The 24007-nt window shown below is 38.5% G+C and overlaps 1 protein-coding gene across 19 annotated transcripts in view; it reads right to left on the reverse strand.

Annotated features, from left to right (window-relative positions):
- Window positions 1-12047, reverse strand: part of NRXN1 (neurexin 1) — a 1136768-nt gene extending 1124721 nt beyond the window's left edge. For 18 of the 19 annotated variants that reach the window (XM_047854354.1, XM_047854351.1, XM_047854348.1 and 15 more), the window contains exon 1: window positions 11276-12047. In XM_047854354.1, coding sequence (XP_047710310.1) covers window positions 11276-12047 — 772 coding nt within the window. Of the gene's footprint in view, window positions 1-7073; window positions 7076-10091; window positions 10174-11275 lie in introns of all 19 variants that reach the window. The other variant, XM_047854334.1, reaches the window with a different exon arrangement.
- Between the last annotated feature and the right edge of the window lie 11960 nt (window positions 12048-24007).

Genomic DNA, 24007 nt, shown 5'->3' on the forward strand with positions numbered 1-24007 from the left:
TTCCCCCCACTCATCTTCTTTTCTCCTATCTCTGCTCCTCTTTCAGTCTCAGGTCTCATTTTCTCAATTATTACACATCCCAAGCTCGGCAGCTTCCCTGAGGCCTCATCATCCTTCCATCCTCTATCCCTTGTGGGCAGATGACACTCCAGGATTATATATTTGGCCCCAATCCAAATCTTTATTGCCTCTATTTAGGATAAAACACAGCATTTTCTGTGTCATACAAACAAGGACTTTGTCCAGGATGGATAACATCTTGGGTCTATGGGAAGGAGAGGTGCCCATCATTCTTTATTTCTAATGACTTCTGGGAGAGTGCACAGTTCTCAGCTAACAGCCATAGAGGAGTGCCATTCCCAGATGAAGAATTACCCTAATTCTGAAGCTCTACCTCTGCCTGTGCTTTATGAAGGAAATCAATGCAGATAGAAGAGTAAACAATGGATGAAATTCAAGTGAAAGGAAAAACAAAAACTAGTAACAATGAAAAACAACTTCAAATGCTTTTTGTAGCCAAAAAATATATAAATTGTGATCGAATAGAAAAGCCATATTATTTTAACTCTACCATTCATATCTAAGCAAAAGTTTAAGGGGCCACAGGAAGGAAAATTAATGATGTACGAATCCCAAAATTTTCACGTAATGATAGAAAGTGACCAAGAGGGCATGTTCTGAAACTTGTACATGACTCATTTAAATATTAAGAAAAATTCTTATAGATTCTCCAACTACTCTGGTAAAAGAGATTTGAGAGATATTTTTGATTTTAAAAGTGGCTGTTTCAAAATATCCCTGTGGTGGTCTTGGCTTATTCTGAACTCATTAGGAGCTCATTAAATAAGTTTAACCCTCTATTTTTCTTACGGATAGAAGTTTTAAAGAAGTCATTATTAATATTAGTTTATTGTTTTCCATGTGTTTGAACATATTGTGGCTCATTCCTATAAGTAAATATTATTATTTAATAATAATAGCTAAAGTTCCATCAAAGCAAATTAATCTTGGTAACTGTCAGAGAAATCTGAGAGCAAGATTTATTACAGTTAGATTTTCATACAACCCCCAGGCATAGTTGAGATGCTGTCAATCAATAATATGAAAATGCTATTTTGCACAAACTTCAAAATCTCTAATCCCATGCCTGATCACAGAAAGTCATTTGTCTTACTATAAGCATAGAATTTTCAAGTTCCTAAGGTCTTGTGTAGAAAAAAATATATATTACATAGACTACCTTAAATCATAAAGACATTTTATTTTTATGACATGTTTAACAAATATATATTTGTAAAAATTTATTTTAACATGATTTATATGTGTATATATGCGTGTGTATATACATATATATACATACGTATATACATATATATACATACATATATATAAATACATACATATATATATGTATGTATATTTTTCTTTTTTTTAACATTTATTTATTGAGAGGCAGAGAGAACAGAGCATGAACAGGGGAGGGGCAGAGAGAGAGAGAGACACAGAATCCAAAGCAGGCTCCAGGCTATGAGCTGTCAGCACAGAGCCTGATGTGGGGCTCAAACTCACAAACCATGAGATCATGACCTGAGCCGAAGTTGGATGCTTAACCCCAACTGAGTAACCCAGGCACCCCTTAACAGGATTTCTAAGACTTAAAAATATCCTCTTCTGCTTACATTATATAATGTTCTTATTTATGTCGTATTTTTGTATCTTTCTGTGTTTATCTACATACACACATATACATTTATTTCTCAAAAATACATGTTTCATTATTTTAAAAATCTTTATTTAAAAATCAATACTTTATGTCACAGGAAGTTGATGCAATTTTTAAAATACGGGTTCATAAATGTATCCTCTTAAACATTTACTTGTGCATTTGGGTCATGAAATATAATATACCCCTTTCTATATTTAAGTTTTCAATTGTATAAATTAAACATTTAGTACCTTAAGTATCATATGTAATAATTTTTAATAAATAATCCCATTATTTGCTGAAATAAATCAACGTTGCATTCAGATAAATGGTTTAAGCTGAGAAGTAGTATCTTCCATACGGCAGCTATAGTTATATGCTACCATGCCAGCTATTTCCCTAAGGAGAGTCCAGGCACGCTTAATTATAGGGAGACATCATTACTTAGAAGAAAAACATGAGTCTTTAATTTCCTTGCCTCTGTTGGACTGGGGAAGTTCATTCTGCTGAATCTAGCAATATCTGACTAACACGTAAGCTTAGCTGGTTCCACATAAAAGGCCCGGTATTGTTAGGTCACCACCAAAAGCAGCTTCTACACTGTGATCAGTGTTGTTTCTGTTGTGGAATGTCATCCACACAGAATTCATTATGTCTATAATTAAATATAGAAAGCCCCTCCTCATGTTAGGGCACTTGTGAAGCAACTGTTCCTCTTGGCAGTTCTTCCTTTAACTTGTGGACCACCAGATCCCTCCTGGGAACCAATCTAAGAAAGTGCTATTGAAGTAGCACTCGGTTCTACAATGTGGCGTCAGTGTATTTCTAATTACAGTCCAGACAGTTTTGAGCGCAAGTTACTAGACCAGAGTCCAGGTCAGCACTTTGGCTTGCCAGGTCAGACTTGTTCTCCTCCTACTTCCTTCCAATAATAGTTTCTCATATATACGAGAAATAGCATAGGGAATACATTTTTCTAACTTTAAGAACTGTTCCTGAACTCAATTTTAGGCGATGTGTTGGGAAGTCAAACTTACTTATCCAAAAAGAGATACTACACTCTCATTATGTAATTTCAATTAAGTGCCCAGTGTATCATCATCTATAGCTTCAGCAGAACCATGTTCTAACTCAACAACTCTAAGTGGCTACCTTTGTGATGGGGACAGATCTTTCTATTTATGCTAAATCACCATGAAATTTTATAATTTCAATAATGTTATCTCCCAGATTCTGAGATGGATATAAATTTTGTGTTGCCTGTTTTGTGAAACCTAAGTATTTTCATTCAAAAGATTAAGAATTAAATGCACTTCATGGAGTGTCTGGGTGGCTCAGTTGGTTAGGTGTCCGACTTCAGCTCAGGTCATGATCTGACTCCCGGCTTGTGAGTTCAAGCTCTGCGTCAGGTTCTGTGCTGACAGCTCAGAGACTGGAGCCTGCTTCAGATTCTGTGTCTCCCTCTCTGTCTGCCCCTCCCACACTCACACTCTGTCTCTATCCATCTCTCAAAAATGAATAAACTTTATGGGGCGCCTGGGTGGCGCAGTCGGTTAAGCGTCAGACTTCAGCCAGGTCATGATCTCGCGGTCCGTGAGTTCGAGCCCCGCGTCGGGCTCTGGGCTGATGGCTTAGAGCCTGGAGCCTGTTTCCGATTCTGTGTCTCCCTCTCTCTCTGCCCCTCCCCCATTCATGCTCTGTCTCTCTCTGTCCCAAAAATAAATAAACGTTGAAAAAAAAAATTTAAAAAAAAATGAATAAACTTTAAAAATATTTTTAAAAGAATAGTTAAATGTACTTCTTCAGATTAATTTAGCTCTTTAGGTTCAATATACAGAGGCTTTATTTGTAGCTACATTAAAGTAGAATCAACCCATTAAGCATAATATTAATAGAAGGTCAACAAAAGCAGAAAATAAGCAAGTGTTATAGAAACAGAGTGTGATGAATTCTGACAAGCTATTTTGTTTCTTTATTATCATGATATTAGGAAATGGCACTAAATTTAAGGGTCTGCCATGATCTCCAATTCTGAAAGCTTTATTACAAGTCAGGCATTCATATCAGCAGCAAGCTGACAACTCATAAACAAATTCCCAGCGGCCATCAGCTGTCTGTTAAGTGAAACACACAGGTTATGTCATATAATGGAGAGAGTTGCCTGCTGGGGTAGTGGACATACCCGGATTCAAATTTCAGCTCTGTCATTAAGCTATGGGATTTTGGCAAGGTAGCTTCGCCAATCCACAATTTTCTCCTCTATAAAATGGGAATTTTATAAAACCTATCAAGTAGGATGTTGTAGTAATAAATAAGGTTAAGATGGACAAAGCACACTGTACGAAGCTTTTCACTCAGTAAACACTAAATAGTAGTTACAATAATTTCAAATTATATTCAAACTCAAGAGGTGCTTATGGCACCAAGAAAGGAGGGACATCTAGTACACCTTTTGAAAAAATTTGATGCCTAATATTTTGGGGGAAGAAATCATGTATATTTGTAGATTTAGATACTTATATGAGTTATGATTAGACTGGAAATGTTTTTTCCAACATCCAAACACTCATTCAAATATTTATCAAACCCTTACAACATACTCATCATCCAATTACTTAAAATTCCAGTAGTTGAGCTGTCCTAAATGAAAAACTGAGATTGCTTGAATATGTTGGTAGGACTTTTGCTTAATAGGTGCAAATATAAAATAGGAATGGTTTATTGTTTTATGTATGTGTTTCTATTATAAAGGCACAAGAAATTGGAAACAAGTTAAAGGGTGTACCGAGGTTTAAAACAGAATACTCACATTACCCTTAAATGTATTGACATGTATATACACTTGCTTTCCAGAATGTTCTTTGGATTTATGTTACAAATATTTGAACCTTTTGCCTACCATTCTAAAATACGGATTTCCATTGAGAATTCCTTCCTAAGTACATTCTTACATGTATTTAGGGTATGAATACGTACACATTGTGTGTATTCATTTAGCATCATTCTTTTCATAAGTTAAAGAAATTTTTTAAATTGAGATAGAACATACATAAAGTTTCTTACGTGTAGATACTTCATATATGTAAAGCTTAAGTGTATAGTTCAGTGAATCTTTACAAATATATATATCCATGTAAACACCAAGCAGATCATGTGAAAGGCTCCACTGTGCCATCTTTTAGTCCATATTGCCAAAGGTAACACAAATTCTGAACTCTATCACCAGAGTTTAATTGTGTCTGTTTTGAATTTCATATAAATAGAATCATAATATACACCCACTTAGTTGCTGCCTTCAATTGTTTATTTCATTTGTTTAGATTTTTACACAGAAGGAACAAAGGAACCATTGTCTTCTTTACTCAGCTTGTCTGTACTAACATGTCAGTGTGTAATAAGAAAATTACCACATCTTATACACACTATTGAGTATGAATGATCTAAACTTCATTTAAAATGACCCCAACATAGATTTACAGAAACATGTTTAACATTTCACTACTAACGTTCACAAAATTTTAGGGCCATCTACGCTGCTGCCGTTAGATATTTCTTTCAAATGTTCACATTTTTCTGGGAGTTTATATCTATTAACTACTCACACCCTGAAATAGGTTAGCAGAAGCTCAAATGTATTAGTTGTCTGATTTTGTGTTTCTCACAAAACACAAAGAACAAACAGTGACCTTACCCTATCTGTAGCAGTGATTTAGAGGCAATGCCATATCTAGAATTTAGAATTTAGTTTTTCAGATGACATGCCACATTCTGTTTACACACGTTGTGTATATAACATGGCAGGAAAACATTATGAGAGAGCACCACACCCATTCCCATATCCAAGTAGAAACACATAGAATCTATGCACAAGAGAAAAAAAAAAAGCCATGCAATTTTTGAAGAGCTCTGATACAACTCACCAAAAGACTTTTTGTATCTAAAACCTAACTGGAACATTTTAAGACTTATTATTTAGCAACGACTGAGAAATTTACCAATTCCTAAGTTTCGATTAATAGAAAAGGACTGTGCCATAAAATTATACATAAGTACACAAGGGAAAAAAGTATATAGGTTTTGCATAATATTATTTTGCATAACAAACTCAAAACTTTTAGAATACAAAAATGATTTATTCTGAATTATGTCATAATCACATACACTTCTTGAAAGTACAGTTTGCATAGAAACTTCTAACAGTAGCTTTATTATCTCCAGAATAAAATAAAATCCAATATCTCTGGGACTTAATTTTCTATGATCATTTATAGGAGTTAACCCTGCAAGCAATGTGTCCACTAAATGTTTACTGAGAAAGGAAGATAAAACGTGGTCAATGACTTTTCAGGAACCATGGTAGCTTCAGGTATTCTCACAATATAGCTAACAATAGCATAAATATTATATAGTGTTAGTCCTCCCTGTAGTAAATCAGGAGTTGTTTTGTTTTGTTTTTTATAAGTTTATTATCACATTTCATTTAATGGTATCCAAAGCTGGAACATGATTTCACTGGCATATATGTAAATATATGCTAAAATATGTTTACAATAACTACAAGAATATCTTACTTGAGCTTTTAAGCTCAAATATAGTATCTAACTTCTTTGCAGATACATGTAAATAATTTTAACTTATAGGAGAGCCTCAAAGACAAATAATAAAAGGATAAGTCCATTAAATACCTGTATCTATATACTGGAGTAAATATAGGAAACATCACTATTTAAGTATAGGATTGAGATGAATAAATGTATTAGTTTATATGGAGGGTGTAAGTTTTTACAAATGTATTTGTGTTAAAGGCTTGCTTAATCATAATAAAAATTCTCAATTAGAATAAAAAAATTAAGTACCTACGTAATATTTTTCTTTATTGCAGCAGTTGAACTATTGAAAGCCTAGAATGAATCAACCATTATATACCGTTACAAGAAAAGCATATTGAACAAGGTTCTTGGAGGGTACAACAAAGAATGACATTGCCAATGCGCTCCAAGTCTATAGACTTGGTGGGTTTATCTGAGGATGTTATCTTCATGATAATCCACAGAAAGTGTTCAAATACTTCTTGCAGATAGAAACAAGAATTCTTAACAATGAATGGCCTTAGATTTCTATGCTTAACAAAACTCACAAAGATTCTAAGTTCCTTAAAGAAAGAACCTTGTTTTTCCCCATGTCCCCCTCGTTCAGTCTCCAGCTTAGAGTGGGTGCTTAAAGAAATTTTGTGGACTGACAAACAGAAAGTAATGTTTTCTCTTTTTTCCCTGGCCCCCTATCAATGTGTTCTCTACACTGTAGCCAGAGTGACATTTTGAAATATAAATTTGATAATGGCACCCTCCTGCCCACCTTCCACACTAACCCCTTCCATTGTTTTTCCATCACTTTTACCATAAAGATTCAAATCCTTGCTTGATATGATCTAGAAGGCCCTGAAAGACCTGGCCCCACTCCTCTCTATAAAAGCTCCATCCTCAAGGGCATTCTCTCAGTTGTTTGAATATGCCACAACACTTCCTGTAGCAGGCTTTTGTACCTAGTATTATTACTCTGGCTAATCCCTTCTCTCAGATTTTAAACATCAATTCTCAAGGAAACCTTCTTTGGTAGGTGAGTTCACACTATTTTAAGTTCTCAGAATATCATGTACCTGTCCTCCAAAATGCATACTGCCATTTTAAGTCTCCATTTACTTTTTTTTTTTTTAAATAACTGTGTCTCCTCATTGGAGTACTAAATCTAGGAACGTAGGAGCTATTTCTGAGAGTTTATTCACCATATTATTCCCTGAGCCTACTACTCAGGCACATACAAAGCTTTTAATCAGTATTTGTTGAATAAAGAAATGAATGTAGAAATGACTGAGTGAATATGGCTGTCTCTCTGGTAACATTAGTAAAGTCTTAGAAAGAAGGGACTTTATTAAATGACATCTATCACACTGCCATGTTTAGTAATTTATAGTAAATAGCCATCATAAGGTGTATGTGTTCATTACCATTTAAATAGGGAAAGTAAATAAAAGTGACACTCACAGTCTAGTATGAAATTTTTAATAAAAATGACCCTTAAATACATGAAACCTGAAAGTCGTAAAAAAAGTGTAACTTCAGTTCTCATTGATCAGCCTTTTATTCTCATTTTTAAGCTGGATAGCCATGGAATTCACTAATTCTTTTAAGCTGCTAAGAAACTATTAGTCCTTTTAAGCAGAAACTTATTAAATAATAATGGTCCTGGGGCACTTAGATGAGTACGGTTCACCGAAAAAGCTATGTACCCCATAAGCATCCATCATTCAAGAAAGATGACATTTTTGGATAGTTGAGTTCTGAGGCTGACTTTCAGGGTCAAAGAACATAAGTGATGCATAAGTTAGTTCTGTTCTATCAGCCATTTATATATATAAATGTGTTCTCCTTCCATTGCTACATAAATAAATATATAAAACTTGCTAGGCCTTAATAAAGTAGAGTAAGGATTAAACAGAGCTCATTAAATAAAAATATTCTAGAAAACCATAGATACAGAAGTTGTGGCAACACATTCTGGGCCAGAAAAAAAAAAGCAGAGAAAGAATATTATCTTGTCTTTTTAGTAGTTCTTACTGTATTTTTAATATGAAGTCAACCAAATGATACTAAATATTAAGTTAATAGAGAAATTTAGTCAGAACTAGATGTAATTTGAATCTTATTTAATGTTGGCTGTTAATTTTTTTCCTAAATTTTCTATAATGAATGTGGATTTGCTTCTAAATTAGTTTTTAAAAAGAATGTGGCAATCAGTGTAAATACTGGCTACAGGCAGGGTTTTGCTTATACTTCATCTGAATAGAAACCATCTATCCCTAGCCATCAATACATGATTGGTGTTCAGAGAGGCATCCATTCTCAATTAATTATTTAATAGTCACTTGACACACATGAAATAGAGAAAATACACAAAATGGAGCCAATCCTCCTGGGCTGATCAACTCTGCCTTTATCACTCCATCTCTCATTTCTGTGATAATCAGAAGAATCCAGCCTTTTGTTTTCCTTTCATGACTAGTGGTGATCTTTGCACTCTGTTTCCAGATCAAATTTTCAAAACGAATCAATGCTCCAGAACCATCCTGATGGATTTTTCTTTTCTGAATTGAACTACCTTATGCATCAGGTACTAGACTGTTCAATTATGTATCTTGGTAATTCTAAATTCTTCCTGTCATGGAAAGTTATCCATTGGCAAAATAAAATGCATTTCATAAACATCTAATTCTGCTTCTCTTCAACATACTACTTTTGCCATGCTTTCTCCACTCTTAAGTGTTCCTGATTATGCATGATCCCTGGTTCCCTACATTTAAAATGCGCAAAAAAATAAAAAATTTAATTTAAAACACCCTCCCACACAGAACAAGCTGTCATTGTGTCATATTTGTTTCCTAATTTAAGGAAGGAAGTTATATCTCAAGTGTCCTTCATTAAACTGCCTGCTCTGTATTTTAAAGTGGCATTAGGATACTTAGAGCAATATTCCCATAAAATAATGTTCATTTTTCAAAATTTATTTCTATTAATCAGTGCAGATGTATGGAACTTCAAATCATCATAAAGCAAATCATCATATGTAGCCATTTCATTCAAGATTTACAATTAAATGAGATTTGGGAGAGGAAAAACATGTACTGTTTTATTTTTGTAATAAATAAAATCAGGCTTTATTTGGTAAAACCTAACTATAAAGCCTGGTGTTAAATCCATGGAAATTTACTGGCCAAGCTGAAGTGCAGTATAGGCCATAGAATACATAGTCTTCTACAATTACTTAGCCAAAATATAATGGGGGGGGGACCTTCATGAAGGCAGAGAATAATAAAATAACCCTTTACATGTTTTTCCCCTTAAACCCATGAAGGCTACAGAACTCTTCTTTCTCTAATGATCAGCTTTTTTCTTTCTAAGTACTCCCTTTAAACTATCATAAATTTTACCAAGTCTTCATTTCTCTCAAAGTCAAATGAGAGAGAACTGCCAAGTCTAATAAGATTTACAAGGGCTACTTCCTCTTATTGGTATCAGCAAAAAAAAAAAAAAAAAAAAAAAAAAAAAAAAACCCAAAAAACAAAAAACAAAACAAAAAAAAAAAACAAAAACAAAACAAAAAACAAAAAAACAGGGGACATTATACAATAAAATACAGCCACACATAAAGCTTTTGTCCTTACAGCTAAATCAGATTTAGTAATATTTTTAAAAACAACTTCAGTCATACATGTCATTTATCCATGTGTTGACTGTCTTGATTTGACCCATTAGCTATCTACTTTAAACCCTGACATCTCTCCTGCTCAGCCACAAATAAATCCATGTTTTATCTTTTGCATATCAGTCACTTTCTGTTCATAGGTTTTTCGGTATTTATAAAATATTTTCCTTGGTCATTGTCATGTAGCAACATTGGACACACATTAATGACTGAATTTTACTTATGAAAGGGAGAAAATAAAACTTAAGTATGGTTTTTGTGTGTGAGTGTGTGTGTGTGTGTGTGTGTGTGTGTGTGTGTGTGTGTTTAACTCTGCACTATTTCAATCCTTAAAAACAACAGAAATTACAGCCTGGCCTCAGATAAATATCATTAGCTAAATATACTCAGGAAATCTCTTGCAATCCTTCATATGCATTCCCTATTTTATTAGCCTACAGAAGCCTCCCAGTCCAACAACATCTAAATTTCTGTGCTATTTATCTTCCCAAGGCATCTGCTAATTGAGAAATACGTTATTTAATCTCTAACATTTCTAAATATTAGCTGACCTGTCTCCCACTTCAAGAAACCAGAGAAATCACATAATTTTTCCTAAACTGACAAATGTTGGACGTGGACATAACCGCAGAAATTAACATTAATTCCAAGAACCCTCCTCCTTCTAATCAAAACAATTTTCACATGTGCGCCCTCCCACTGCCCCATTTTTCCACAACCAGGAGCAGGACTTTACATTTTCCTTACAAAAGGCAAAGCAGTTCCTACGAATCCTGTTCCCCCTGTCCTTTACCATGAATAACAAACGTGGAGATTTCAACCATACTGAACCACCCCTGCACTTCATTCTTCACCAAACGTGTGCCCAATCTTGTAGATGCTTGTCTGCATCTTACGGGGAACACCTGCGTATTACAGACTTAGAGGTGGTAGAGGAAAGCACAGCGGTCATTCAGGTGGGCCACGGCCCTCTGAAGATGGGGAGCGGCCTAACAACCCGAGGAGTCTGAAGAGGAGAGGAACTTGTACTTGCCACTTGGAAGGAAGTGGGGCTGGCACAAAGGGTTCCCAGGAGGAATCTGAACCTGGAAATGGGTCTGCTTAAAAACCATTAAGAGGATGCCAAAGGAGGAGCTGTGGGAGGTGATAAGGCCGAGAGGCCACAAACAGGTCTTCACCTTGCAAACTAGCTGCAACACACGGTCCAGAGAAGGAAGACCCCATGCACCAGCCGGCCCCGCCTGCCTCGCCCTGCCTCCCCGCGCCCTGCCCAGGCCGAGGCCCCCCGGTGGGTCAGGCGTCGGGCCTTACCTTGGCTGCAGTCCTTGCCGCGGAAGCCGGTTCTCGAACAGTCGCACACCGCCTGGTCGTCAACCACGGAGCACACGCCTCCGTTGAGGCACACCCCGCCCTCGCCCTCCTCGCCAGCCTCGCACGGGCTCCCCCCGCCACTGTTGGGCGGCTCGTCGTCCAGCTTCACCTCGCCGCTGTCCACTGGCAGGGCTTGGGAGGAGTTGACCCTCACATCACGGATCCACCCTTTAAAGGGCTCTCGCTCCCGCACCGAGGCCAGCGTCAGCTTGAGCGCCGCAGCGCGCAGTTCCGGGGGCAGCCCCCCGACAAAGAGGCCGCTGAACACGGTCATGTCCCTGCGCTTCGACTTGACCTCCACCCACTTGGCTTCCACCTGGTCGATGAAGAGTGTGGTGTTGCGGAACTGGCGGCGGATACGCACGTTGTGCCAGGCGCCGTCGTTGACCGGTGTGTCGGCCAGGAGTGTGGCGGGCTCCGCGCAGAAGATGGAGAAGCTGAGCTGCAGGCGGCCGCCGCGCGTCAGGATGAGCTCCAGGAAGTCGCAGAAGCCCTCGTCGTCGAAGTAGAGCACGAGACCGCGGGCGCTGCGAGTCTTGAGCTGGAAGCTCATCTCGCTCTCGCAGCAGGCGTTCCACTTGGGGAAGCGTGTCCACTGGCCCTCAGCGCCCGGGAACTCGAGCCCGCTGCCCAGCTCTGCCCAGCAGCCCAGGAGCAGCAGCGAGAGGCACAGGAGAAAGCAGCCCCCACGCTGGAGAAGCGCCGTCCCCATGCTCGGGGCTGGGGTGCGGCGGGGGGGTGCCGGGGCCGACAGGGTCAAAATGGTCCTGGACACCGTGACGTAGAAATAAGGGTCTGGAAACAAGTAGGGTAAGGGGATGGGCAGGAGTGGGAGGGATGCGCCCTCCTTTATCTAGCTCTTTTTTTTTTCTTCTTCTTCCAGCAACCCCTCCCTCTCTCCCTGTAGTCCCCTCCCAACTGGAAAACGTAGACCCCAGTGGTACAGGGCAGCAGCAGATCTTCCAGTCCAAAGGGAGGATACACTTTGGAAGCAACGTTCTGGAAACGGCGTTAACAGAAGGTCAAGGGAAGTCACTTATCCATTTGAGTCCGATGACCTAGTTCAAGGGCATCGGTGGTGTCAACAGATGCTTCACTCCTCGAATACTATCATCTGCGAGGTACCATCAGTGGTACCGGGCAAAAGGGAAACAGAGTCCGTTAAGAAGCAAATACTTGTCAGAGAAGTACAAGAAGTCAGCAATAAGCCAGGATCCTTGGATACTTGTGAGTACCTCGAGTGTCTGTCCTCCAGACGTGATGTCCCAAACCAGAAGGGAGAAAAGGGTTCCTTGCCTCTTTACGGCACCACTTAACCCCTGAGTGGCTTCAAAGGCCTGTTTCTTCTGTCATATCATGGACCACCAGCACCCCTGTAGCCAATGCAGAATTCCTTGTGCATGGCCTCACAGGCTGGATTTTGCTTCTCTTTTTCCCTCCCCAACAGTAGGGTTCAAACCCTGAAGCTGTGAAATAGCCAGAAGCTGTTAGGTGTCACAACAGCTCCTCTTCTTTTCTCTCTGCCTCTGCGAGGCCGAATTAAGATGCCAGCATATCAATTGGTTGTGTGTTGGTGATGCATTTTGGTTTTGTCTTTTTATAAGGACCCAGAAAATCTGCAGAGAATTAAAATAAAAATTAAGTTCTAAAGGCATTTATAGTATCATATAAATCATCATTCAGTTCAGAAACCAGGTATATAACTAGAGCCATTAGGAAGCCAGAGTTAACCTTATTGGAAGGGGCGTATTTGTCCTGATCCACAAGGAAGACCTGATGTCTCCCAATAGTTAATATTGCACTTTTACAATCAGCCGGTATGCCCTTATAGTTTATTATAACTGTTAATAGGTAACCCTCTTAGGATTTTATACAGATTTGTTTGTGGTTATCTTTTACTTTTTCTGAGAAAGTTTATTTTTTTAAATATGACAAGGGGAGCAAAAGAGGCCCCTTTAAGGGCTTCTGCTTATAACATGCACTGATAACATGGACAATAAAAATATATCCTATTCAAATCTCAGTTAATACAGATTTTACAACAGGCAAAACAGATCAAACTGCGACTGGCTTGAATTTGTATAACATTCCTACCATTTTAGGTTTTTCAAAGAAAGAACATTGATGGTTTCTTGGGGGTGTCTTTTAAATTTCACACAAGTATTTTCCTTTTATTAAAAGAATAATCTGTTCTAAGAGAAAACATGTAACTGGAGTCATATCTATTTTGGGCAGCATTTATGTCTCACTTGCCATGACATTAACTCCTCTAAAGATGGGTAAAGTATTTAATATTTTGCCAAACAGTGTAGTGATCCTTACTCCTCTTCGAGTCCTTATCTGGCTGTCAGCTCTTAGAATTTGTGTGGTCAGAACAGCATTTGGCATGTGTGACACCTTAGCTGCTATGTCTCCAGGATGCTAGAATATGAAATCATGTCTTTGAATCACTCACTATAAAATCACCTCTTTATCCAACCCTAATCTGACAGTTTCCTGAAATGGTGCAGAAATCGTAAGTAGTGAGTTGCTTTTAAGCCTTGTTTGTTTGTTTGTTTGTTTGTTTTTGCCAAAAGAACAATACTCTTAAATTTTGACAGAAAGAAAGAAAGAAAGAAAGAAAGAAAGAAAGAAAAGAGAGAGAGAAAAACACAAATGGTTCATCTGGTCATGTCAAGCAAATGCAAGCATTTCCTTCAACATTTCCCACTATACCACCCCACCCCCTGCACACACACGCACAGGCACACACGCACACACATTTATTGCCTGGACACAGAAGCTCACTATGCAATTAACACTTTTTTCCCCTACAAGCTGAAACTAGCAGTAATTTATGGCACCGCATTGTGCTGCTGCTCCTCCATGGAGGGAGCTAAGAGCATTTCTCTTCAGTACAGAGCAATCCCTACAGGTGTCAGCTGAGAGCCACCAAGCTAGGGGATCCCACTTCAAGTTCCTCCCCAGATGAAATTGATGAGTGGTTCTCTCTTTTTCAACACACACACACACACACACACACACACACACACGCACAACACAGCACATATAGACACATACACATTGGCCAGTAGAAATAAAAAAGAAATAACCATCTCAGTTGCTTATTTATTATGGCTGATACATTCCACACCATCAGCAATCACCAGCCATATCTTGCCTATTCCTGTGCCAACCCCAAAGAAAGGTGCTCTTAAAAATCATCCTAAGATAGCATATTATTCAATATACTCTCATTTTTAAGTGGACTCGGACATCTGCCAATTTTTCAGTCATTTTGCAAAATAAATCTGAAATTTCAAGATCAAGAGTAGTGCTTTGAAACCATCCTGAAGCTTATGTGTTAGAAAATCTTTGTGGTGTGTGTGTGGGGGGGGGGGGAGAGACTGGATTGGAGCTGATTATTTTATTAATTAATATTACATAGATCACAAAACCTTTCTTCACTCCTCTCTCCTTCCCTCCTCCACTAATGCATACCTTGACAATTTTTTAAGGAATGGAGGAGAGGGGGGAAACACATACATATTCTTACCACAGGGAGGTCAACTGACTCTCCCAGTTCTTAGAGGAAGCTCATTGTGTGTGAAGAGTATCTGTATTTATATGGAGAAAGAGGATTCTCTCTAGGTGCCGGAAAAACCTGGTGAGTTCACAAATTAGAGGATGAAATAAAAGGATCTGAAAAACAACCTTACTGCAGCCAAAGGAAGAAGCGCTCTAATTCAAAAGCAGACTAACAGCCTCATTAATCTTTTCTCTCATTTCTAGAATCAAATTCATTCCCAAGCCACTGGAAGGATCGATACAGTATGCTCGTCCGCTGCAGCTGCATTTATTTTAATATGTTTATAACACACACACACACACACACACACACACACACACATGCACACATATCTTTCCATGCATCCTTCAATATATACATCACCAAGAAACTGAAATCTTTGGGATAATTTTTAGAAGTGCCTTTCCCCCCCACCCCCTCGCTTTTGCAAAGTCTCTTAATACCAATGCACACCCAAATTCTCCCTGGCTTTCCCGCCCAGTCTCCAAGCTCCATCTCTAATACCAGTGCAGTTTCTTGGAGCCTGGAGTCAACTGCACAAATTAAGGATAGGCACAGCATGGGGCTGATGGGGAAGGGAAATAAAGATGTACATACAGATACATTTTATTGCTTTGGTTTCTAACTTGTCTGTTTTCTTTCTTTTGCTAATAAATCACTGCATTCAGCCTTTAAGTTACTATCCTAGTTCCACCATCTCATCTTCTTGCCATCTATTTAAAAAGCTTCATGCAAAACAACGAAGATCTATACTCCTCCACCCTCCCACCACCCATCCTTCCTTGTGCATTTGTGGCAGCTCCTGGCTCAGTTACAAGGGGGAAATATATCCTTCTCCAGCTTGCCTCGCCCCATCCCCTCCCCCAACCCAAATTGAGCTTCTTTACCTGCCCGGTTATTCCCCTTAGCTCGACCCAGAGCCTGAAGCATGCATCGGTCAAAGCGAATTTCCTGAGGTCTGTGGATAAGGCGACTGCCGCTGCCTTTTCAGAGGCGTCAGGCTTGAGCGTCTATCTCCAGGAGTGCGGGAGGGGAGAACAGGCAACGGAGGGGAGCAGGAGGAGGAGGAAGAGAGGGAAAGAGCTGGGAAGGAGGAGGCGGTGGTGGAGCCTGAGAAGGCTGGGTTACGTGACGCCGGGTGCTGTCCTTCTGAAAGAGAAGGGCGGAGCTGAGCTCTCCGCAGTACCATGGAGAGCGGCGGGCCGTCCTCAGGCAGAGATCCTGGTGGGCTGGGCCCGCGGGCACAGCCCCTCCAGGTCGGGACGCTGCGGTGCGAGGTGTTTATACCTCCGCTTCGTCCCTTTGCAGGGGAAGCCCGATCCTGGAGGCGGGGACCTGCCGCAAGAGCTTCTAACTTGTCACCACCCACCCTACCCCAGAGACAGAGAGAGAGAGAGAGAGAGAGAGAGAGAACCAGAGAACCACGTAGCCTACTGAGCATGCCCAGGCCCCTGCTAGACCCACGGAAACCTGTGTGGAGATTCCACTTCTCCGGGGTTTAGTCGTGATTGGGCGAGGGTACCTGAAAGGGTGCCACGGAAGAGCTGGGCAGCTAAAAGAAAGGGGGCAAGAAGTCAGTGATTAAGATGAGCTCCGGGTTTACTTGCGCACTTTGGTCTCCTGTTTGGAACCCTGAAAAGCTGCAGCTCTTCGAGGAATGCAGGGACAGCAAGACCCACACAGTCTCAGGCATTCCCCTAGATCCAACGTCCCTGCCCCACCCCTTACTGTGGCCCTAACCTGAGCGATCTTCAAACCTTCACGATCGGCCTACCAATTGTGCCAGAAAGACCTAACAGGCTAATGCACCAACTTGTAAGCCAGACTCAAGTCTGTCTGACAAGGTGTTTTTTGCGACAACCTCTTGTCAGCCCCCCCCCCCCCCCCCCCAGCTTTCCGTGCTCTGCCTTGGCCACGGGCATTCTGAGCCAAACCAAGTTCTGTACCTGTTTAACTCTTCTATCCGTCTCCTCCTGTCTTTTGCAGCTGGTAAAACCTGGAGGAAGTGAAACTCCGTGCGAGGCTCTAACCATATCTTTGGGCATGCCCAGTAGGCATTGCTGGGTTTGGTGACAAAGGAGTTAACTTTCAGGGAGCTTGCAGAATAGGTGGTAGAGAAGTCCGAAGTGTATGGCTTTAAATTACAGTTTGAGTGCTACGGACATTTAAATTCCTAACCCTATTATATTCCTAACTTAGGTTAGTTTTAGAGCAGAAAGATCAGACATATTCATTTCAACACCACAAACCTAATAGCTCCAGTCTCAAATGCTATAGGATAAGACTATTTTCTGCCTCTAGGCCCTATAAAGCAAGACTGTAAGAACTAGACAAATTCAGGAGTACTGAAATAACATACATTCCAAATGCAATATTCATTTCCTTCCAAAGAAACCATAACTTATTCCTATGATAAGCATATTTATACTTTCACTACATTTGTAAAAGAGTCTAAATAACTTGAAGGTAGGAACCACAAGTTTTATTGTTTCTATTGCCTTTACAAAGACAGAGTGTCAAGTGATTACATGTATAGAAACTAGAATCAGGTCATCTGGGCTTGAATTCCATCTCTGACATTTACTAGCTGTGACCTTGAGTAAGATACTTAACATTACAATACCTCGGTCACCTCATCTATAAAAAGGATATAGTAATAGTTCGCACATCATCTGTTTGATGTTGTAAAGAACAAATAGATTAAATGGGCATAAAATATTTGTAATTGTGTTGAATAAATACTATTTTTATTAGTTTTAAACCTACTTAGTTCTGCTTGATCCAATCGAAGTCACTTCTCTGAAATCCAGATTTCTTGGCTTAAAATAGGAATACTAGTGATTTCCAACTTATTCTCCATATTTTCTTTGGGAATGGACTGAAATAATAATGTTGCCATGATTAAAAAATAAAATAAATGAAATTTTAAATACTGTAGAGCTAAATCTCAAATTTAATGCCTGATCTAAGGTTATGCAGTCAAGAAGTGAACTCGGACCAAAAAAAAAAAAAAAAGAGTCTACTTAATTCGGGGACTGTTTTGATTTTTCTAGCATTTAACATTAGGTTTTAGAGCAAACAGCATATAAGATACATCCATATGTGTCTAGTATAGAAGTAAACCTTACTGCAAAAGTAAGTGGAATCAACAACCAATTATTAAGAATTGAATTAAAAGTCTCCATAATGCCCCTAAGATCTTGCATGTATATTCACCAGTGAATCCTATGGTGATGACAGATTTCTAGATGCACTCATAAGAGTAAAGCCCTGTCCCTTACCGGAATCATAAAAACAAACAAGCAAACAAAAACACACACACACATTAATTGACACTATGGTATATGACCTGAACAAGTATCTTGTTTATTTAATTTTGCCCTTGCAAATTTTGATCTTATCTTTAATTGGGCTACACAGAACTTCCACTGTATTATAGTTTTCACTGGGCTCTCTTCTGTGGTTTTGATTCAAAGATGTGTTAACATTCTTACTTCTTATGCATAAGGTTTAAAACAAAAAGTCAAGTCTTCTGTGTCTGCCCCTTATGCACACACACACACACACACACACATGCTCACACACACACACAAGTAAGGAACTACCGTAATAATCTGCTTTGCAGTTATCAGATTTAAAGTAACTACTATATCTAGTTTAAGGAATATGGACAGCCACAAGATCTGTTTGTTTTATTCAGTAAATATGCATAGGGAAAATTATCAGTATGTGCTTAGAATGGGAAAAAAATTACAACATAATTTAGTGATAAAAGCTCTTACTTTATTTTAAAGTATGACTTCCTGTGTTGTTTCTACAGAAATTGCTTCAACTTTCTGAGAGTTTCCTCATCAGTGAAATACGGATAATGGCATCTCACTTCATAGGATTTGATGAGGATAATACCAATGTTTAATGTTACGTGCCTACTCCATGCCAAACATGCTCTGAGTGCTTTACTTACATTAATTTAGTTTATCCCTCAAAGCAGCCCTATGAGGTAAATTCTAGAATTTCACTCATTTTGCAAATGAGAAAAGAAAGCACAGAGAGATTGATCCAGACAGTCAAGGTCACACCTAGCAGATATAAGTGCAAGGAATAAGATACAAACTAACACCTGTGTTGTTAACTACCTTGTTACACTGCCTCTCATCAAATGATCAAATACTCCCAGCACATTGCTTGACACAATGCAGATACTAATAATGTTAATTCCTTTTTTTTTTCCTTTGTAAGAATTTCGTCAAGAGGAATCTGGGAAACTAGTCAACTTTGGGATGTTGTAACGTCATTCCTTCATGACAAATACAATATGAAATAACAATGAAAACAGGTGAGATGTTTTTAATGTTGTTATTTTGTTGTTGTTGTTGTTGTCGTCTGTGGGTAAAATGTAAAATTATTCCTATATATCTAATTTTGAAGCAATTTAACACTTGTAAGAGCATTCTAGTATTTTCCTAGAAAGGTAGAAACTAGTGTTAATTTCTCTCAAGTCACCTTAGGGAATATACCAATTTTAAAATACAGTAATGTGTGAAGGATTTTAACTCCTGCGACTTCCTACCACTCAGAACAAAGGAGATAATTGTGAAATCAAGGTGGCTATTTATGAGCATGTCTGATTGGGAGAATTTCTGGCAACCCAAATATGGAAGATAAGTAATATCTCATGCCATAAACTGGTAAACATTTTGCAACAATGAAAATGGAAATGCATGATCACCATAAACAAATATATTTCCATAAGGTATTAAATATTAATGAGCATCGTAACATGGAAACTTGCTCCACACTAAAAATAAATGAAAAGTAAGTGATAAGATTTTTTGACTGAGAAATGAATACAGAGACTCTGTGTTTACTGCTGCAATCATAGCTTGTGTTTTAACATTAGGAAATCAATGTAAACACCTACTTTCTCAATTAACATTAAGGCAAAGTGGAGTCTTTGAGATACCCATGAATCGCAAGATTGACATGAATTTGGAAGGGGCTTTAACTGTATTAGTGTAAGTAAGTTAAGAAGAAACGCAAGTTTATAATGGGGGGGGGGGTGTGAGTTGCTACCCATCAAATATTTTTCTACTGAAGTTAGTAAATAATTGAAAAGAACAATAAGATTTATCACTCTGAGAGAATTTTCTATTTGCTGTGATGCAGGTAATCATTAGGAAGCCAATTTTTTCTACTGAAATAATGGTATTACCAGGGATAGATTAGATTACATGGTATTCTCAACTAAATTTAAGATTAATAATGAATTCCTCTAATCAATTATAGTATTATTGTTGTATAATTGGAATGCTACTGTTTAGTTCACAACTTATTTATTTTAAAAATAAATAAAACCCTTGATATTTGGTTTGTGGTTAAATGTCTCTAGCTGGTTTCCTTTATATAAAGCAATATGAGCTTCCTAGTTACAAAAGTTGATGAATAGTTACTGAACACGCTGCTATATAAAACCCATTTTCAGCACAACTAGAGGAATTTCTAAATGCAAGGACATACAATGAAGTATAGGGTTTTGGACTTGGCGATAGACTGGAATAAACACACTGGAATTTAAATATAGAAAAGTCCACATACTTTCCCATGAAGTTGACTAAGTATTTTCAGGAGAATAAGCAAACTCAGTATGTTACATAATTTCATTCTCTTTGAAAAAATCTTAAATACCACAAAGTTAAGCTACTTTCACAAGAGTATATAATTGTTCAGTAATCATAAGATAAAATGTGATTTTAATACAGTTACAAGTCATTAGAATAACAGTAATTATTAAGGTATCAAGCTATAGTAGAGAAGCACTAGATACTTGAGAATAGTGGTTAAGTTCTAAAGGATGCACCTGCTAGAGAGGTTTCACTGTGGGAACCCTGCGGTGTGTTTGGTGGGCAGTGTTTTTAAATCTAGGGCAGCGGTAACACCTGGGCATGTTCTGCCATGCTGACTCCCACCCCTCTTTCTCCAACAATGATGGAAAATCTTCCAGAAGAATAGCAGCTACTGTAAGAAGCCTCTGCTTGGGAGTTTATCTCACTCAGTGATTAGGGGCATACTTGAGCCTGTGTTCATCATCTCCCTATAAGAACTTATTTCTCCTCCTATATGGAAACTTTGTCACTTTACCACCCACCCCCACTTCTACTCAACCCCTTCCATTCTCAACTGCTAGACTCCAGGAAAGGATTTTTCTCATTCACTGGAATTTAGTTTAACACGTATTTCCTTGGGTCCCTGAAATCAGTTAATTTCTTTATACCAGTCCTGTTTAATTTCCTTTACTCTAGCTTTTGGGGGAAGGACAGGAGAGTTGTGTTCAAGTTAATGACAGATTCGAAGCCTTGTTGTATCTTGCTCCATTTCAGCTATTTCTACCCCTAGAAATATGTGGAAAATTTATTTTCTGTGGTGGCATATTGAAATATTTTGTAGTTGGCTTTTTTAAATTTTTTTAACGTTTATTTATTTTTGAGACAGAGAGAGACAGAGCATGAACGGGGGAAGGTCAGAGAGAGGGAGACACAGAATCTGAAACAGGCTCCAGGCTCCGAGCCGTCAGCACAGAGCCCAACGCGGGGCTCGAACTCACGGACCGCGAGATCATGACCTGAGCCGAAGTCGGCCGCTTAACCGACTGAGCCACCCAGGCGCCCCTGTAGTTGGCTTTTTTAACACACCTTGTGTGATTTTATTTTATTTATGTTGTTTTTTGTTTGTTTTTCATTCTTATCACTTTAAAACTACTCCCTCTTACTTTTATGGTTTCAAGCCTCATTACTTTTTCAGGGCTCTCTCCTTCTCCTCTAGTTTTTATGTTCACCATTCTTATCCAGTTTAGTTAATTTTTACCCTGCTACATCTGCTTAATATTGTTTTTCATTTACATATATATATATATATATATATAGCATAATCACATATGTATACATGCACATATACACACAAATATATAATTATTTAAATATATAATCACACATACACAGACAAACACTACTGACCCCAACTCTTTTAGCATTTCTGGACCCTGTTCCAACAATGGGGAAGAGGGTTCCACCACATACGACACCAAGCAATTCTCAAACACTCGCAGAGTATCTAAGAATTCAATTCCATTCTGACACTATCTGCCCAGAGATGCCATCAGATTGCACAGGTTAGGGATTCAGTCCTACAAGACTGCCCCCAGCCCCAACTTCAGATTTAAGTACAAGTCCCAGGCTGTTATCTATGCTTCTGACTGGCTATACATTGGAGGTTCCAATGACCTCCTCCTTGAGTTGTAAGAGTGGCTCATAGAACTCAGGGAAATGCTTAGGTTTATCAGTTTGTTAAAAGATATGATACAGAATATGAATCAGTAGCCAGATAAGGAGACACATAGGCCGAGGTGTGGGAAAGGGCTTGGACCTTTCATGCCCTTTCCAGGAATACCACTCTCTCCCAGGTCTCCATAGGTTTAGCAACCTAAAAGCTCTCTGAACCTAGTCCTTTTCAGTTTTTATGGAGGCTTCATTGCATAGTCATGATTGACCAAGTCATTGGTCATTAGTTGATACAACCTCCAGCCTGTTTCAGCTGAAATGAAGATCAGAGAGTGGGACTGAAAGTTCCAATCATCTAACCACATTGTTGATTCTTCTGGCAACCAGCCCCACCTTTGCATGAGGTTCAAAAGTTGTCTTCATTAATAAAAAAAAACACCCACTCAACTTTAAGAGTCTAAAGCACTTTCAGGAACTGTGGATGAAGATAGAGAAATCTGAGAAATATATTTTGGTCATCTGAATGTTCAAAATATATAACGCTTATAAATCATATCACACACATACACAGAGCTAAGTATGTTAACAGTAAAGCAGTGGTAGATTTTAGATATAGCCCATTGGAACTTCACAGGTTAGAGAAAAACACTTAACATTTTCATACCAAAAAAGAAAAGAAGTTAGGGTTTCAAAATTACTTGTGAAGCAGAATTGACAAGAGTTTTATTTTTATAAGAGATTTATTTTTGCTGAAGGAAAAATGACAGTAAAATGGAGATGAACTAGACCCTAAATTATATTTGTGCACTTGATGGAGACATACCATTGAATGAGACTATAGGCAGTACTAGACAATTTAATTTTCTCTAGATCAAGGAGAGCGGGCTGAAATGACTGACAAAGTCTGGTATGCACATGATATACATGAATAAGGTGAACACAACTGGGGAAATGATGAAGATTGCTTGGTATTGTGAGCAACTAAAAATCACATACTTCTCTAAAAAATAATAATCTCAGCTCTAGCCTCCTGTGTTCCTTTGGGTCCCGTGTTGCTAGATCATATGATTTTTTCAAGAGCAGTTAGAGATCTGGAATTTGAAGTAAAATCTTCTGATTTTAAAAATCTTAACTCATCAAAAATAATAACCTCCACAACCACTCTGTAGGAAAGAACAGACGTCTCTGCTGGTTAGAAATGGCACATAGGCTGCCAATGTGTCACCTTCACTTTGTGTTTACATATACTTATGCCAACTCACACTTGTGTATTATTTTTCTCTGAGTTCAACATTTCACATGATTTATTTACATGTTCTAAATGCAGCCAAGGATATAGAATAGGTTATAAATAGACACAATCACGATTAGAAGTTTACCTCTGGAATCCTGAAGATGATTTTTTAAGTGGCTTGGCACCTGAGAAGAGACACTGGATTCTGAGTAACATGTTTTCTAGTTCTGGCTTTGTCATTCATTAGTTTTGTTTACTACTCCAGGCAAATCTCTTAGCTTCTCCCAGTTTAATGCCTGCTTGATATATGTTGTGGGTTTAATGGTGTCCCACTCCACCCCCCACCCTCGCCAAAACATAAGCTGAAGTTCTCATTCTCAGTATCTATGAATGTGACCTTATTTGGAAATAAGGTCTTTGCAGACATAATCGAGTAAAGATTAGATCATATTAAATGACGATGGACCTAAATCCAATGACTACTGTCCTTATAAGGAGAAAGAGATTTGAATACAGAGAACAAATAAAGAAGATGGCCATGAAAAGACAAAGAAATTGGGGGATACAGCTACAAGCCAAGGAATGCCGAAGAATGT

This window comes from Prionailurus viverrinus, chromosome A3 (genome assembly GCF_022837055.1).
Source record: "Prionailurus viverrinus isolate Anna chromosome A3, UM_Priviv_1.0, whole genome shotgun sequence".
Lineage (NCBI taxonomy): Eukaryota > Metazoa > Chordata > Mammalia > Carnivora > Felidae > Prionailurus > Prionailurus viverrinus.